A 19,587-nucleotide genomic window follows, 5' to 3' on the forward strand; every position below is an offset into this window, starting at 1 on the left:
GTCAATTCAACATATAGCAGCTGACTGATATTTTGTATCTAAATGTACTTTGAGTCCGCACAGCTCCCTCTATAACATGATCTTAAATGTTTACAAAATAATTTGTAACCTCCTATAATTCATAAGTTATGTTACCTGTTACAATATACACAGTTTCATTTAAGGGTCAGTTCACACAGAGTTTTTTTGGCGCTGCTTTTGACGCGGAAATCGCCACTATTGATTTCAATGGGAGGGAAAGGCGTTTTTTTCCCTGGGTGGTTTTTGGCCGCGCGCGGAAAAGAGAGCGGCATGTCTTTTCTTGCCACGGTTTCTGCCTCTGACCTCCCATTGAAATCAATGGGAGGCAGAAAATACCTGCAGTGCTCGTTTCTGAGCGTTTTTCGCTGCATTTATTTACAGGATCCTTGCATTAGCTTCAATGGTCGTGGGTGAAAAAATGCAACGGTAAACGTGGAAAAATACATTCAGGCAGTTCAAAATCTGCTTTAAAATTCCTGGAGGAATTCTGAGGCAGATTTTTTCTGCCTGCAAAAACTCTGAGGGAACAGGGCCTAAGTTATTTCTGTAGCTACAATACATATGTACTGTAACAGTATACTGCTTTAAGTAACGTGTTTAAAAACTTAAAGGAATGTATATTTTGACAAAACCCTTTTCAGCTGCTGGGATATCCAGTTTAAACAGAACTAAGTCTTATGTCCTAAAAAAAAGAAAAAGAAACATAGCCTGGAGGCTTTGCAAAGCATCAGTGGCGATGTTTATTTGACAAGGCATGTATTCAACTATACAGCAGAAAACCCGTAAGCTATGCCATAGGTGAGCAGCTCAGGTCTTAAGATTATTAATATGAGCTGTACAGATGTTAATTCTGCCGTCTGTTACAACACGACAAGCTATAACTTATTGGACTTGAACTGTATTTTTGGGATTCCCTGTTACTAAGGCAAGGCAAACATACGTTTCTACAAATGTAGCCTCAATGGCGCTCCGTGCTGCACTGCAACACTCTCTAACTATTGATGTTTGTGTAGCTGGGAATAAATGATTTGATGTTACTCACCCTTGATTACATGAGTTGTAACTTTTGTGACTAAGAAAAATAATAAAGGAAAATATAAAGTTAGATTCTAATCTATATTTGTAATAGTAAACCATTATACTAACTCCAATGTTGGCATGCACATAGAAGAAAATATTAAAGGAACACTTTAGGAAAAACAGATACACCATGTTGTGCCTAATGTAGCATAGGAGGGGGTGGTGCTTGACTCAGAGAGTCAAAGAACACCAAAGATAGAAGGCATGCACTTCCCCCTTAGACCCTGCCCTAGGTTCATTATGTAATCCATGTTATATTGGGAAAAAATTATAAATGGGCAACAAATATAAAGCAAGACCTGCAAATATTTGTCAGAAATTTGATTTAAGAAATACAAATTAACTAAAAACACCAATACCCTGTGAAAGTCATAGATAGAAGACCTCACTTTCCATACAACAAGTTGTTGAAGCTTACCTTTCTGCCTGGCAAACTCAAGATATAATTTTCACATTTCAATTGTGTCAACACAGCTGAAACACGCTATACATAAAATATTGTCTTTTCTTGGGTTACCAGATATGTAGTGCAGTTGCTTATCTAAAGTTTAATTCTAGGTTCAAGGACCAAAACCAAACAACTTTTACAAAGAATCACATCCTTCTATTATCACTTTACAAAATGGTCGTATTTTTTAGATTGCCAAGAAACTAACAATTTCATCCAAATGTGTCCACCACTGTCTGGTATTTTTTTTTTTTTCTGTTCTTGTAAAACTAGCTTGGCTAGTTCCCTCAAGACACACAACTGGACAGCAGGGTCAAGTATATCTGCAGCCTGAGAGAATTAGACATTATATAGGACCATGAGCTGGCGGCAGCGGCATACATGGAAAAGGGGCCTCCATATCAAAGGTCAAAAAGGGCTCCCCAGGACAGAAGGGCCTGGTGAATGTTTCCATCTCCATCTAGTTTCCATGTCCCTTCCATTTTAAGCTGGCCGACATCAGTCAGTAGTGGGGCTTAGCATTGCAGAAAGAGCAGTGGAGGACAGTACCTTCCGCACCAGACTCAAGTTTATTAGAAGAATCAAGGGAGGAAATTGCTGATGTCCTGGGATATATAGAGAGGAATGATCCATATATTTTTCACAGTTTTGATAGTAATATAAGAAGACATAAGATTCAAGGAGAGGAGAATATTAAAGAAGGAATTGCAGGGATTCTCTTACATTATTTGTTTGTGTATTTTCTACATTTACTGTTTGTTTTGATTGTAAGAGAACTTTTTTCCAGGAATGTTCAGACTTCATGTAGTTTGTTATGTAAGAGTGTTTACTCTCAATTTTGTTCCTACAATATCTGAGTCTGATCGTTGGGGGTCATCAATGTTTTAAAAAATTTGGTAATTTTACTATTCTGCTCAAAAACAAACTCTGTCCAAGATTTCTACATGCATATTTTTTTTCTTAGGACTATTTGAGATCTTGGTCAAGATTTACATTTTTGACAAACACTGTTGTTAAATAGTTATAGAGTTAGTGGTTTAAAAAAGGGCGCACGCTAGTCTAGTTCTAACTTTAATGCCCAAAAATACTGCAAAATTAGTTATGTTATATAATGTTGTTAATCATTTGCACAAGTATTTTTTTTAGCAAAATATTGAAATTTAAATTATTGGAGAAACTTGCAATTAACAGAAACTACGTCCAGTTTTTATCATCCAGTGGTTTCACTCATTGCTGAACATCAGCTTGTTAAAATTATGTTTTTATTTGAACTTTATACAAAAAATGCTGCAGTCAGGCATTTTCTTTTCCGAGAGAGTCATAAATATGCAGCAAACCACATTAGACTGGAAATATATCAGAAGAAAATATGATCTTTTGTGGTATAATTTACAAAGCAGAAAGTGAGGCTGTACGCCAAAACATGTGCCAAAACAAAATGAATATGGACAGTTCTTAAAGAGAGATGAGCAAATACTGCTTTTAATAAATTTCCGTTTTTGCTAAAAAAAAAAAAAGATCTATAGATTAAGTAATTTTTGCTTATGTAATGATAATTTTACTTACAGTATTTGGTGAGAGGGATTTCCTTAAATGTGCTTCCTCGGTAAAACTACAACAAACATTACATGGTAAAATAAATATACAGTAGATTTACTTAAAATGCTATGTGCTTGCAATATTTATAACATATAACTTATAGATGTGTCGTGAAGTGTTGTGGTATGTTGGCCAGAGGGTAAGCAGAGGGGATTTTTATAGTCTAGTACTGACTAGTACTAGGAATACAGTAAACCAGGGCTAACAACATGCAGTATATTTGTTAGGGTCCCAGTTAAAAAAAAAAAAAAAAAACGGCCCACTCCCACCTGCCCAGTATCCATCTCACAGAATCTGCACAAGTTTGTTTGGTAAATACACATGTCCGGTTCAGCAGGAGATTATGTGCAAAAGTCGGGCTGGTATATTTAATGAAACGGTTTCCCCCTCCCTTAGTGGCCCACCAAATATATGGTACGAGCCCCACAGATTACAAGATACATGAGCCACTGTATGTGGGAAGGAGGACATTTTTTAAGGTACGTTAAGACGAACATGCAGATTTTCCCTGCCCTGCCCTGTTGTCTGTATGGGACCAAGATATTTTATAGGACAGCCCCGAAGTTAACTATTGAAACAGCTAAAGAAGCCACTTATATTATTTATTTTTATTTAATAATTTATATTAAAGTTCTCCTATATCTGCAAAGAATATATTGAATTATCAGTCAAAAAAATTCCCTAACGTGTACAATAAAATGGGAATATATTGATATCTTACTTCTATGCTTCTTAGATTTGATCGATTTAAGTTACAGGCCCAAAACCTAAGGCAGAACTACTGAGAGATTCTGATGGCAGCAATTTATATTCTGTTTTCTGTCAGGAGCAGTGTTGTCATGAAGACTTTGTGTGGATTCTTATTAATGTCCATTTCAACATCTACCTCCTATTTAGCTTGTAAAGTGTCTGATATACATTATGTCTATAAATGCAAATAATGATCTGAATCCACACAGAATATCTACGACAACACTACACCTGAAACAAGGGAAAGGGTAAATGTCATCAGTAGTGCAGCGACAGGCTATGGGACTGTAAGTTCAAGCAATCATATCTCAGCATAGAAGTAAAATGTTACATACAATATTTACTTAACCTAAAGTACAAACATCAATATTTATATATTAATATTAATCAATATCAATATAAATATTAAAAGGATTCCTCTGCATTACATTAGACTATGTTTGCGCTGGAGTTGAATGTTTTATGAATACTACATTATGTACTGACTCTATACTTATAAATGAGTTTTTCTTCTAGACAATGATAACAGTAATGTACCTTAATTGTGAAATATTTTATGATCTTGTTAAGAATTCCAAAGAGTTGTTCATTGCCAACAGTCAAATCTAAAAGACAAGGAAGTTACAGTAACTTATTTAGTAGCCAAATTCCACAGATTGAAAATAAAAGTAGAAAAAAACGGACAAATAATAATAATTCAAATCATCACCATCCTAATCATAATCAATATCAATAGCATTAATGGAGTTCTCTTATGAAGACATAGAGGGGGATGGGGTTCCCTCTGCTTGGGATCCCCTTCTATTAGAATTCCTGGAACTCTCTGTAGTAGGAGATGCTGCCTGGTATTACAATGTATAACAACTGAATGAACACCATATATTAATAATACATCAAATGGTTATTCTCTAGGATATTCCATCACTTTATGATGTGCGGGGGTCCAACCTTTTGAATCCCATACTAATCCTGAGAATAAAGGGGCTGCAGTGCTGCTTTAGTGCTGTATCTCTTCCTAAGTTTCCCTGCACTCCTGGCCACCCGGCTGTGAAAGGGAACTGCAGCCGCCCCCATTCGCTTAAATTGGTCTTTGCTGCACTTCCCTGATAAGCAAGTGGCCCGGTTTCTGCTGTGCAGAGAAACTATAGAAAAGAACGCAGCTCTAAATCATCGCTACAGCCCTAAATGTGGGGGTTCCAGACCCTTAGCAACCATAAATCACTTTATGCCATCACTTTATCGATAAGATAAAAATGCCTCTTTAAAAGGGTTTTCCACCTTCTGACAACTGATGAGATCTTCAGTATATGATTGGTGCGGGTCCGATACCCGGACCCCACACCGATTAGCTGCTGCGACTGCCTCTGGGCATTGGACGATATTGCCAGAAACAGATGGCTCCGGTCAAAGAATAGCGGCCGAGCTGCAGTACTGTAGTAATCAGAGCCATCTGCTTCCGGCTCCAACTACTGCATACCGTTCAAGACATTCGGTGCCTGGAGGCAGCCGGATCAGCTGATCGGTGCGGGGTACGGGTGTCAGACCCGCACTGATCATATACTAATGACCTATCCGGTGGATAGGTCATCAGTTATCAGAACGTGGAAAACCCCTTTGGTGGTGGGCCACAACTTCCATAACATCTAAATTAGACCAGGGGTCATCAAATGTATGGCAGGGAGGCTTACTTTTCATAACTGGTTGTCCTGTTAAAATAAATGCACATTTTTTAGGGGGTGTGTCACCATATTTTCCATTACAATTTCTAACAGAAATTTTTTTTTTGTATTCTTACCTGCGGGGAACAGCAGTTTGTCTACAACATGAAACACACCATTGGTTGCCATAAAATCTTTTTCCTTAGTGAAGACATCATTTACTGCAATGGAATCATTAATCTGTTGAATAAAATTGGATGAAGTCATTGCCTTGGAGGGACAGTGCTCATTTTACTAGTACTTTTTAATTTCCCTTGTAATGTATGAATTCATTACTGATGCAATATACTTCTAATGATACGTTCATTAAATGATTTATTAACTTTTGTCAACTTTCAGTACATTAAACATTAAAGTTTCGATAAAAATAATTAATATTCACAGGTGAGGAGAAACCTAGACATTCGCTTACCAGTTTAATCATAACATTGCTTCCTTGAAGGGATTTCACAATGTTGGTTACACCAGGCTCAAATCCACCACCAATGAATATTCCAGGGGCCAGGTGGTAAAGAAGGATGTTCTGAAGAGCCACCTTGTCTCCTGAAAGTACATGGACGTAAATGTACAGTTCATAACAACATTGTGAAGGTGGTTGATCAACAATGGGATTTTTAGTATAGCCGGGGGGTATCTAGCAGTAACAGTCGCACCCAGGCTCTGGCGCGGAGTCTCTCTACCACCTATTAGCGCACCAGTACTATAAATTGCATGCGCTAATTGGGGGCCACTTGTACAAATTTTTCATCAGGGACCAATAACTTCAAGTTATATCTTTGGGTATATGCTTACAATGCAGCCCTTGTCGTTTCAGAATTGAAGAAAAACACAAAACAAAATAGATTTATCAGTGTAGAATACTGAAAGCTAAAAACTGGAGTAAAGCAACGTTTAAAGCTGGCCATACACTAGTGATTTATGAAAACAATGGACAACTACTCGTTCGTAGTGGATCTGGTGAGATTGTCTTTAGGGATAACAATGACATACATTACAATGACAAAACGCAGAAGGATCTCTGCATAAGTATGTGAGTAGGCGAAACGAGTGAATGGTAATAATGTCATGACAATAGTGCCACATGCATATTGGTGCCAATCTGTTATTCAAAATGGCAGATTTCTTAAATGTGACAAGGACTACACCAGAACAGTGAATGAAAATATACAAGTCAGCCTTCGGTTAGCATCTCACACGATCTTTTGTGTCATTAAGGACTTAGATTTTGCCCTCTAATAGTTTTCGTGACGGGGGGGGGGGGGGCTGGCAATGTAGTCTGACTTCCACCAATCTGTCCTAAATCTAAAATTGACTCATGGGAAAAGATTAGTTTACAGCCCTTCAAACTTACAGGTTGGATCAAACTCACGTTTTAGGATTTCAATATCTTCACTGCTGAGTCCCTTGAACGCATCATTGGTAGGAATGAACAGAGTCCATGCTCCAGCTTCTGACAGCAGTTCCTTCAGATCAGCATACTGGATCAGGTCTAAGAAAATGCTATAGAGAATAGAAACATTGTATTGAATGCAGAAGGCCAAGGTTAATGCTGTTATATACAGTACAAGCTGATGAAACACAATAGTGGGATACTGACCACATTGCAAGAAGTCCGAAAAACCACAGACCACACAAAACTTTTTCTATGGTGAGGTAGTCGTACAGTACATGATATAGACCAAAAAATAAAACAGCAAGCAAAGCAGTTCATATGATGTCACCAGAGTTAGGAATCTAATAGAATTAATCTTCTATCTATCTATCTATCTATCTATCTATCTATCTATCTATCTATCTATCTATCTATCTATCTATCTATCTATCTATCATCTATCTATCTATCTATCTATCTATCTATCTATCTATCTATCTATCTATCTATCTATCTATCTATCTATCTATCTATCTATCTATCTATCTATCTATTAGAATTAATCATCTATCTATCTATCATCTATCTATCTATCTATCTATCTGTCCGTCCGTCCGTCCGTCCGTCCGTCCGTCCGTCCGTCCGTCCGTCCGTCCGTCCATCCATCCATCCATCTATCTATCTATCTATCTATCTATCTATCTATCTATCTATCTATCTATCTATCTATCTATCTATCTATCTTCTCTATCTATCCATTTATCTATCTTTTAGAAATAATCTTATATCTACCTATCTATCTCCGCTATAAAAGGAGCATTTCAGTATCCTAAAATCTTTTTTAATCTGTTATGTGAGCCACAAACCAAGACTTTTACTACAGTTATGCCAAACCTAAATGAAGTAAGCTTTAAGCATGGTTTGACAGTTATGTGCCAGATGGCTTGTGGTTTAATAGACATTTCATAAACCTGCACTGAAATTACTAATAAAAACTGCTCAATCGGCAGATCTAAATTACAGGGTTTCTTTTCCAGCACATGACCTCATATATTAACCTTTATTTAACTGAAAATAAATATTTTTATTTGCGTACGCTTTTCTTGCAACAAATGACATTACTGGCCCCATCTCCTGGGGCACCAATAATCTACCCTGGTTCATAAGAACATTCCTGCCGTACGTGGTTGTAATAGGGAATTATGGTAACTGTATGTACACTGATGTTATCATGCTTGATAAATTCTTTATTCATACATTGTCTACAGATCCTATACATGTGCAGTGTATATTATTACACGAAGGGGCCAGGCATAAATTTTGCACAGCGGCTCAGGCCCTTCAAGATCTGCCCCTGAAGACATATATACATCATATCCATCAGAAAGCTCAACCAAATGAAACAGGGCCAAACAGAAAGCAGGGAGTACCCCCCAAAAAAAAAAAAAAATGCGGACGGATGCTATTGCTACTGACTGAAGTATTCTTCATATCCCAACAAAAGGGCCTATCGCAAGTTGCCCTCTCCTGCTCCCTTTCTATCCAATGTAGGCATGAGAACGAGTGTATCTAGGTGGGAAAATTGGCCAAAAATTCCCATTGAAATCAATGGTAAGCATGAAAAACAGCGTCAAACGCCTTCAACCTCCAGTAGGCTGTTTTTTGTTTTTTTTAAAAACGTGCCAAAAGAATTGGTCAAAATCAGCGTGAAAATCAGCTTGTATTTGGAAATCAGCATCCACAACGAGTGTGATAAACGAACTGATTTTAGAGGCAGCTAATACTGTGTGAACATGTGCTTGCTGTGATTGAGGATGGGGAGCCCTGCGCAGGTTCACACAGCCCATGGAGAAAAGGCATAATCTGAATTAGGTTTCCCCTTCTCATGGGCTCTATAGCAGCAGCATGGGCTGCATCTATGATACTAATACCCTTAATATGAGGTATAAGCATCAGTCATTGCTGTTTTCAATCGGTCTAGTAAATGAGATGACTCGGTGGAGAGTTGTCTCATTTACCTGAACAAAGGACGGTGGTAATGATGTCCTTGTTCCCAGCATTCTGTGGGAGACAAGGGAAGTCTAGCCAAGAGATTCAACTTCATTTATTGCATATGGTGGAAGATTCTAATGGATATAACAGAAGTGACTCTTACCAGTAGATACACATACAAATAGATGCAATTAAAATAGGGATATAACATGTATTAATATAAAAGCTGTTTTAAGGCATAATACACACACACACGCACACACACGCACACGCACGCGCACGCACACGCACAAACACGCACGCGCACACACACACGCACACACACACGCACACACGCACGCACACACGCACACACGCACACACGCACACACACATACACACACACAGTGCAAATTTTTAATGTTTTATGATATTATAGATGATTTTGGGCACCCATGAATTTAAAGGAGTTGTATGAGATTAAAAATGACATTACAGAAAGTAAAGACTATATATATACAGTATAAGTAAAGAAAGCCATAGTCCTTACCTGAAGCGTTTATCAAGGCTCAGGATATCGATGAACGACTTCTCAGCAGGTTTGATTATCTCCCTGAATGTGTGAATGGCACCATTTCGTCCCTCTTTGCTGCCGCGAAGCATGCAGGAATTTTCAATGCACACAGCCTAACGTTAGCATAAAAAAAACAAAAAATTATTAGAACATGCTTCTGTTCCGCAAACCATAATTGCATGAAATTTGTTAAAAATAGTTACTTCTCGTGCAGAAGGGATCTTATTAATTTGTTAACTTGTGGTAATAATATGAAACAAGTATTTCTAGTGCAATGGACTATCGAAACACTCAATGCGCACCATTTATCAAACCAGCGTGACAGAAAGCTGGACTATTGCACAGAGCAACAAATCACAGTCCAGCTTTCATTTTTCCTAAGGCTTTGTTCACATCTGCGTCGGGACTCCGTTCATGGGTTACGATGGAGCTTTCCGTCAACCAAACTGAAACAAACGGAAACCATAGGTTTCCATTTGTTTCACCATTGATTTCAATGGTGACGGATCCGGTACAAATGGTTTCCGTTTGTCACCGCTGTGTATGGGTTCCGTCATTTTGACGGAATGAGTAGCGCAATCGGCTACGGTATTACTTCTGTCAAAACGCCGGAACCCTTACATATCGGTGACAAATGGAAACCATTTGCACCAGAGCCGTCACAAATAAAATCAATGGTGATGCAAACGGATATCTATGGTTTCCGTTTGTTTAAGTTTGGATTCTGTTCGTGGGTTCCCCTGACGGAAAACTCGGACGGAACCCATGAACGGAGTCCCAACGCAGATGTAAATGAAGTTTAAGAAATTAAAGCTGATCTCATATTGGTTGCTATGGCCAACAAGACAATTTTTTCTTGTTATAGTCTTGATAAATGAGGCTCCAAATGGATCCCCTTTAGCGGCCCCCTTTTTTTAAAAACCACAAATGTACAAAAGTCTCATGCTGCACCTTTTATTACTTCCATTTTTTTATTACATGTATCATGTATAAATTGATTGAGATAATAGGATATACTTACAGTTCGGTATACAAACACTCTGAGAATCTGTCCACCAAGGGTTTCAAGTGTTTGTCCATTGTAAAGACCATTAAGAACAAACTTTTGCTTGATAACATGATTCTGCAGAATCAGCTTAAGAAGACGTTGATCCATTCTCAATGTTTCATCTACAACAATAGGAACAAGAATCATTAGAAATGTAACAAATAAAAAATATATATTTTTATACAGTATACACTCGAAGACAGAACTTAACATAGTTCACCTCACACAAAATGGTGACTTTAAATAGAATATTACAGGATGGGGAGCAGAGAGCAGTTTGACAGACACCATTAGATATGTATGTTTGAGTCCTTGAAATAAGAACTTTGGTTGATTATAGTGTCCAGAGTTGTCGAAGTGATGGCCTGTGATCCAAATTTGGACTTCCACAAGTTTTCGGAGGTCGCTTAAAGCAACAGATGTTTCCACTAACTCTACATGTTCTCAAGGGTTGAATGACCAGTAAGACATCTTTTTTCTTTTTACGACATATGTTTTATTATAAGAGGAGTTTGCTTCTCTTTCAATCAAGACCTGCCAGAGACTCAATGTGTCTGTCTGGTCTGTATTCTGTCATATTAACTTAAAGTGAAAGTTTACTACCATGGGCAGTTGTTCTTGTAATTTCAATATATATATATATATATATATCTCCAAATAATGCCTAAATAATAGCTTCATAAACTATCTAAATAATACTGTCCGATAGAGTCCACCTTACACTGCTATGTATCTCCCATACAATACTGTCATTCAATGCCCAAATAAAACTAGCATTTAGTGTCCAAGTTATACATACCACCATACAATGCATACATTTGAAGAGGGTAGTGGTAAAGTCCCTGGTGGTCCAGGGCAGAGAGGGTTTACATGCCCCACTCTCAAGTTATTTCTGTGACTCCAGCCCTTGGGGTCCCCTAGGAAATGGAGCCCCAGGGCAATTGCCCAGTTTGCCACCTCCCCAAAAACGGCCCTGTTTACACTAAATATGCAATCGAAGAAAGGAACTGCAGCACTCAAGATAATCAATAAGTGTATTTGATTTATTCACCAAGCATAAAAACACTTGCAACGTTTCATCCCATGAATGGGTCTTTATCAAGCATTCATGGGTTGAAACGTTGCAAGTGTTTTTATGCTTGATGAATAAATCAAATACACTTCTTTGGATTATCTTGAGTGCTGCAGTTCCTTTCTTCGATTGCATATTGATTGTCTCCCTTGGACCTGGGATTCTTTGCTGCGTGCGCCACCCATGTTTGGGGAGTTGTCCTTTCACACTGAAGATTTTTTTGTGGCTGTGCTGCTGTTTTCCTGCATACCTGTTTACACTGAGACAGTAAACTTCTTCCTACACCCTCTCACCACTCTGTGTTTCCTAAGTCAATAGGGAGAAGAAGTAAAGCTGCTGCAGACTCCTCTGCCGGTGGTTTATCTCCTTGCAAACAAAAGAATCGTGCATGTTAGAATCCAACATGCCCGACCCTTCTCTCCCCCCGACATCTGTTGTCGAAGGAGAGTCAGCACATTGCCATACCCATTCGATGGTCGGTTCAGCCGACATACATCTAATGTGAATGTTCACCTTAACGGTAGCTTCCCCTGATAAAATCTAGACAGTTTGTAGTATGTATTCATTAATTGACACCAGTAACAATAACATCCAGCAGTAAAACCAGACTAAGGAGGCAAAAATAGGCAATACAAATATATTCCAAAGTGGTATATTTTGATTTTTTCTATTTCAATATCTTTTGGCCCCAACGTGTCTAAAGGTGAACTTCCACTATAACCTTTTCCTGCCCAGCGCTGTTACTGTACAGTACTGAGAACAGGTACTTAACTCGCAGCACTGTCGTGGAGCAGCAGTGGACGGAATCGGAGAAACTCTGGTCACAGCTGTTAAGCCCTAGCGATGCAGCGATTAAGGCATCACAAGGGAGGGGGGCTCTATTTAGCCTCTAATAGGCGGTCCCAGTGATAGCTTGGGGCTAATAGAGTACCCCCAAGGCTGTCCTGGATTAGAGGCCTGTGTACTTTACATGCACCGGCAGTAATGCTTTGAAATACATAGGTACCTGCTACAAACTAAATTTCTCACAGATTGTTCCATGTTTTACACACATGGATTAAATAATAAAGGCTTATAGATGAAGCCATGTTGCTGCAGCAGCCGGAAAAGTGACAAGTGTCCTTCTCATATACAGTGAAGGAAATAAGTATTTGATCCCTTGCTGATTTTGTAAGTTTGCCCACTGTCAAAGACATGAACAGTCTAGAATTTTTAGGCTAGGTTAATTTTACCAGTGAGAGATAGATTATATAAAAATAAAAAAATAAAATCACATATTAAAAATTATATATATTTATTTGCATTGTGCACAGAGAAATAAGTATTTGATCCCCTACCAACCATTAAGAGTTCAGCCTCCTCCAGACCAGTTACACGCTCTAAATCAACTTGGTGCCTGCATTAAAGACAGCTGTCTTACATGGTCACCTGTATAAAAGACTCCTGTCCACAGACTCAATTAATCAGTCTGACTCTAACCTCTACAACATGGGCAAGACCAAAGAGCTTTCTAAGGATGTCAGGGACAAGATCATAGACCTGCACAAGGCTGGAATGGGCTACAAAACCATAAGTAAGACGCTGGGTGAGAAGGAGACAACTGTTGGTGCAATAGTAAGAAAATGGAAGACATACAAAATATATACAGTCTTTCCTATATATATTTTTTATAGAAATTAAAGCATTGGTTTAGTTGGCATATTACGTTAACTATGAGCATAAACTATTTGTTTTACATACCAGAGAAAGCATCATTTAATGGAGCCAGGAGAGTGTATTCTGCCTCTGGTCTCAAGGAGGCTGCCAATCCCATCTGTGCCATGAGATCAGTGAAAGTGGTCTGTTGGCTTCCTGCAAGTTCCAAGACTTGCTTTGCTGAAATAATAAATGCAAATGAATTAGTATCTTAAGATATTATTAATTTATTTTGTGAATTCTATCACATTTCTTAAATTATAATGAATGCATATAGCTCATGTGAACTGTCATTTAGCATACCCTTAAAAGGGGTTGTCCAGACGGGGGGGGGGGGGCGGTTTTTTATATTGATGACCTATCCACAGGGTGGGGGTCTGACACCCGAACCCTGCACCGATCAGTTGCTCCGGCTGCCTCCGGGCATCGGTTATTGTGCAGTGTTCAGTGCCGGAAGCAGATGGCTCCGTACACGGCATAGGGGTCGTGCTACAGAACTGCAACTCTGCTCCTATTCACTTGAATAGGAGCAGAGCTGCAGTACTGCAGAACAGCCGCTAAACTGTCACCAGAGCCATCTGCTTCCGGCACGGACATCCGGTGCACAGAGGCAGCCAGAGCAGCTTCATCAGTGTGGGGTCCAGGTGTTGGATTTCCATCGATCATATACTGATGACCTATCCTGTGGATAAGTCATCAGTATAAAAAACTGTCACCTTACCGGACAACCCCTTTAAGATGACCTACACAGGACTCTATAGTTACTTCTATTGTAAAATTTGTATTACAAGTAGGTTTTGTTCACATCTGCATTAGATTCTGAGCTGAGCCAAAACAGAAGATTACCGTTCGTCAAAATGACAAAAACAATGCCGGAACCCGACGAACCCCATTATGAGTAAGCCACAATGCAAATGTGAAAATAGTCTAACTAAACTATGTTGCAGTAGTTACTCCCCTGGTATGTACTTACCGGAGTCAGGGATAAGAACCTCATCAATCATGTGAATAACACCATTGGTTGTGACGATATCCTTCCTGTTTACCAGCTTCTTGCCATTCACAGTCAGACTGTCACCATCGCATCCAATCTGTAGAGGGCTTCCTTCCAGGGTATCAAAAACAGCTCCACCCATTATGGCTTCAGAACACTGGACAGTATCCAAGATGTGGAAGTTAACCAGAGCTGAAAAATATATGTAAATGATTATTAATATAAAACTTATTTTTGTACGGAAATCTCCTTTTTCCCATGTCCATTTTAGATTAAAGTATAAATCATAACATCATAGGATTATCAACGTCCTAGTATTATTATTATTATTATTATTAATATTATTTTTTTTTACAAAAAGTAACATTTCCTTAATCAAGTATACTTAATACTTTATTGACTAAATACCTAACCCTATGTCATTACAATGTTACTTAAGAGCCACATAATTCAGACAGGCTACTGTTATTTATCAAAGGTTGAAATACTGTAACAACGGTCTCATTTTGCTATATTGAGAGCTTGTTTCAGTTGTATGTTGGCCCTTGAGGTCCCTCTGTCTACTATATTTGTAGCATGACAGTGTAGAACATGTTCATCAAGACCCAATGGGCCCTGGCATCTGCCCAGGTTTCCTAGTGCTTACCAGCCCTGACTATATCCTCTATTAAACATACCCTCAGCTGCCTTTTTGTCAGACATAATCCTCTCAAGAACATCTCGTGGAAGTTTTTCGAAAGCCTCATCAGTTGGAGCAAACAGGGTATAATGTCCAGATTTTCCAAGTTTTTCCAGTACATTTGAAGCAATAGCAGCAGCCTAAAAAAGCAAATGAAATAATATTTTTTAGCATTTCTTGACCAATGATTGCCATTCTTTTTTAAATTGATAAACACCTATCTTATATTAACATAAACTGAATAAAGCTGTATACATCTTTGCTGTTTACCTTTATGGAATCCTACAAAATCATGAGCTGTCTTTCTAATGAAGAACATTATATGTAGAATATTGTACTATACACTTCTGTCTTGAAGACGGTTTGTTCCATCAGAGACATATTAAGAACTATTTAAATTGAGATGAACCAGACACAACCGTACAAAATATTCACATAAAACTCTACAAATCTGAGGTTATAAATGATATTTAATAATATTCCAAGTGGATGCTTAAGACCTAAGGGTACTTGAGCATGCTATATTTACTTTAGGAAACCTACTCTGAGAGATGACAATTCATCTTCAGTATCAACAAAGTCCTCAATGGTGTTTCCCACAGCTGTCACAACACGATCAATCACATGAACAACACCGTTGGTGGCAATTTGGTTACCATGGATAACTCTTGCGCAGTTTACTGTAACGATCTGTAATAATAGAAAAAAGCAGGAATTAAAATAGCTCAATAACCTTAAAGGGAATGTCTAATTAATTTGTATTATATTTTCACTAATCAAATTTAGATTTAAGGAAAATAAATAATATGTTGGTTCTATTTTTAGGAATGTTGTAGCTATCTATTCTAAACTGAAGTCACACGCTTAATTTCCTGTATTGAGATTATTGACAGTGTAGCAGGGTAAGTGTGATTTATGGCAGCTGTAATAAACAAGAGTTAATTTACAGAAATGTCAAAGACTATTACAGTCTTTAGAAGGTCATGAAGAATAGCCCCCTCCTCCATAGTCCAAAGAGTGATAAGGGAGATGAATACAGAGCCCGATATGTGTATACAGTATATAGTGATGCTATTCTGTCTTATCCGATCCACCAGCAGTATAATAAAGTTGTCATTAATTCGCCCACCTTCTAATGATATTGAGATGACTCCCAATCATGTCCCAATCTATACAGCAAAGTTGCCAAGTGAGATACAGAACAGAGGAAGCGTCAGCCCATTGTGTCTGCTTTAGTTGCCCATGTGAAAACTGGAATATTTCAAGATTTTTTTTTGTAGATAGTCACATAAAAAATTTAATAAAAAACACTGCCAAATATATATGTTTATAACAAAAACCTGATTTAAATAATATGTTGTTTTCTGATAATACATTTGCTTTAAGGTGGAAAAAAAATCATATAATCTACATTATAACCAAATTTTAAATATGATAAAATACTATAAAAACATGGAAGTTATACTTGCCCCATTAGTATAGTGGTTTATCAGAAGAGGCTGATTGTTGAACATTGAGGTTACAGTCATCCCATTTTTGAGGTCTTTGGTCAGCATTCTCTTGTCAAGCATGTGGTAATGCAGAGCATTAAGCAATTCAATATTCACATTGCTTAACAGTGATGAACGAATCTCCTAAAAACATAAATCCCAGCATTTATTTTTAGAAATTGTAATTTTGTTATCATTGTTGTTATTATTATTATTATTATTATTATTAGAACCAATGAATGTGCTTACAGAATCCAGCAAGTCCCATGCATCATTACTGGGTGCAAAGAAAGTATAGGAGCCAACTCCTTCTATCTCCTTCCTCAGTTCTGACCGATCAGAGTAATCTTGTGTTGATATGGCTCCCACAATCCCAAGAGTGCCATACACATTGTCAATAGGAGCAACTGATGATGAAGAAAAAAAAACGTCAAAGATTTACGTGCATACAATTAGAAGAATATTAGTGATGATTACATAGGTTGCAATCTGATCCAGGCAACTATGCCCTCGGGGCTCGAAAGACTCTTTACTATATAACAATGGCCCTGAAGGGTGGAGAGGCACTATAGTATACCATAGTTTTTTTTATAGAGCAATCTCACAACACAAATGTATATTTTATTTTATATTATACATGGATCCTGTTCAGTATGACTTTATCAGTATGTAGAGTTATAGCTGGTGGGCTCTGCTACATTAGATTTACCTATGGTCTAAAAGTATCAGGCTACTATATAGCTCTGAGTGATTTTCATAAGTGATATTATTAAGGAATTTGAATATATATCATTATCTACTATAAATATGAAATGCTATGTCCACCTTTACAATCAATTTTATTGTTTTGCTAAAATGCAACCAAAATGAAAAATGAAATGAATTCGCAAATAATCTTATTTAAAAAAAAATTCTACCCTTTTGTTTCTGCAGCCTCCATGTAGACCAATGTGTTTTCCTGTGTAGTTATACTCCCTTCCATCTGTCTCCTACTTCTTGCTAACCTACTAATATACATAAACAAGACTGACAGAAGCAATTATAACTGCAGGATCAGACTACACAGGGCTTGTTTGTAGTCTGTTACCATGGAGACACATAGGTATGCATAAAAACTGAATACAAAAAACAGTAGGATATTTTTAATTAAAGCTATTCATTTTTTAGCCTTTAATTGTCCCAAAAATGAGGTGTCATTGGAAACATTATTCTAAATCATAGCAGTTTTTTTTGTTTTTTTTTAAAGATTTTAAATCATTTATTTCAAAAAGATCAATAACAGAAAAAACAATGATATTAATATAAGGTCACACGGATACATATCCTCCAATCCCTGACCCCACTTAAAATACATTGAATCCCACTCCACATCTCTCTTTTTTTTGGGCGCACAGAAAAAAAGGGGAGGGGAAAAAAGAAAGAGAAACATATTGCAGTTTTAATCGAAAAAATTATATATGTCTTGTTTATCAAATAGACACTTCATCAGTTTTTGACATGGTTTCCTCTGAACTCCTTCCCTCTGATAAATATGTAGCCATTCTAATGTAGTAAAAAAAACTTTAAGAAGTCATTATATGCTGGTTTGTAGGGTTTTAACCAATAATTCAAAATAGTATTTTTCGCTGTCAATATTAATAGCATAATAATTCTCTTTATTTCTTTTTCGTTTAACTCTAAGTCAGCACTGAAGACGAGAGTCCACGGATTCATAACTATGGACTTATCTACTACAGTATTAATAAATGAGACTTCTTGGTTCCAAAAGATCTGAATCTGTGGACACTTCCACAAAGAATGCCATAGTCCAGCTTTAAGAAGTGAGCATTTTGGACATGCATCAGTTGGACTTTGTTGGTCTCGGGATTTTGACAGCTCAATTTTCATGGGTTCGAACCCCACATTAAAAGCAGTATAAACTCTAAAACGTATCTTCCATTGAAGTTCTCCTAATGTCTCAGATTTTACCGCTATATTGGTATTATTCCAACCCATATATTTTTTCCTGGATCTCAACTGGTGATATTTTAATATCTGGGAGAGTTTCTTTTGCCTATTTTTCAAAACAATTAGAATTTAACTCTTTATAATTTATCCTAGTTATATGTAATATATGATAGATACGAGATATTGAGGTTTTACCTCCTGCATTTGGTATTATTTTATAAAAATCTGATGGATTCCAGAGACAAGGATGGTCTTTACAAAACTGCCACATTAAGTGTCTCCACTGGTAATAATATAAATAGTCTTTATTTGAGATTGGAAATTCATCTAGCATTTCACGGAAAGTGTAAATCATTCCATTTTCTATAGAGTTCAACCCACACTGTTGCCATTTTAAAATGACTCTTTTTAGGTATAGTAGTCACTAATCCAGGATGTTCTCCTATTATGGAAAACCTAGTAATGTGGGGTAAAATTGCAAATATAGAGGTGCACTTACCACAACCCTTCCATGTATCACTGAATAACATCGTATTCCTCTGGGCTACTGGTATGTCAGCATTTTTTGCCAGAACAATTGAGCTCAGAGGAAACAGTGGAAAAAAAAGCCTCCCCAAGCTCGGTATCAACCGAATTTGAGCTCTTTCTAATCCACTCAATAGGATATCTCATGATACATGCCCAATTGTATTTTTTCAGGTTTGGAAAGGATATATCCCCTCCCTGCTTGGAAGCTTGGAGTCTATCTAGAGACATTTTATGTATTTTCCATTTCCAAATCGAAGAAAAGCCGCTTCTAATTCTTTGTTATGAAAGGTATCATTTGGAATGTATATAAGATTTTTGGAGGTAGTACCATTTTCACCAATGACATTCTTCCAAACAGAGAGAGTGGCAAGTCTCTCCATGTTCGTAAAGATTTTTCAACGTTGGGTAATAGCGTCTGTATATTGTTCTTGTCGATAAATTGTTTTGTTCGTCCCATCTTAATTTTTAATCCCTATTTCTGAAGTTACGGATGTTCCCTAATATTTTGTGCTTAATCTCGAAACAATACCTAATTTTTTTCATAGTTAATGTTTAAACCTTGATTGTTGGCTATATTTATTAAGAATATTCATAACTCTAC

The 19,587-nt window shown here is 37.4% G+C and overlaps 1 protein-coding gene across 4 annotated transcripts in view; it reads right to left on the minus strand.

The window, feature by feature from the left end:
* POSTN (periostin) overlaps positions 1–19,587 on the minus strand; it is a 90,526-nt gene that overhangs the window by 18,167 nt on the left and 52,772 nt on the right. For all 4 annotated transcript variants that reach the window (XM_075851739.1, XM_075851737.1, XM_075851738.1 and 1 more), the window contains exons 4-17: positions 16,761–16,918; positions 16,491–16,655; positions 15,565–15,711; positions 15,020–15,161; positions 14,322–14,534; positions 13,394–13,528; positions 10,555–10,703; positions 9,510–9,646; positions 6,986–7,116; positions 6,029–6,159; positions 5,694–5,796; positions 4,436–4,503; positions 3,116–3,161; positions 1,064–1,093 (exon numbers count right to left, since the gene is read on the minus strand). In XM_075851739.1, coding sequence (XP_075707854.1) covers positions 1,064–1,093; positions 3,116–3,161; positions 4,436–4,503; positions 5,694–5,796; positions 6,029–6,159; positions 6,986–7,116; positions 9,510–9,646; positions 10,555–10,703; positions 13,394–13,528; positions 14,322–14,534; positions 15,020–15,161; positions 15,565–15,711; positions 16,491–16,655; positions 16,761–16,918 — 1,755 coding nt within the window. The remainder of the gene's footprint in view (positions 1–1,063; positions 1,094–3,115; positions 3,162–4,435; positions 4,504–5,693; positions 5,797–6,028; positions 6,160–6,985; positions 7,117–9,509; positions 9,647–10,554; positions 10,704–13,393; positions 13,529–14,321; positions 14,535–15,019; positions 15,162–15,564; positions 15,712–16,490; positions 16,656–16,760; positions 16,919–19,587) is intronic.

This window comes from Rhinoderma darwinii, chromosome 2 (genome assembly GCF_050947455.1).
Source record: "Rhinoderma darwinii isolate aRhiDar2 chromosome 2, aRhiDar2.hap1, whole genome shotgun sequence".
Taxonomy (NCBI): Eukaryota; Metazoa; Chordata; class Amphibia; order Anura; family Rhinodermatidae; genus Rhinoderma; species Rhinoderma darwinii.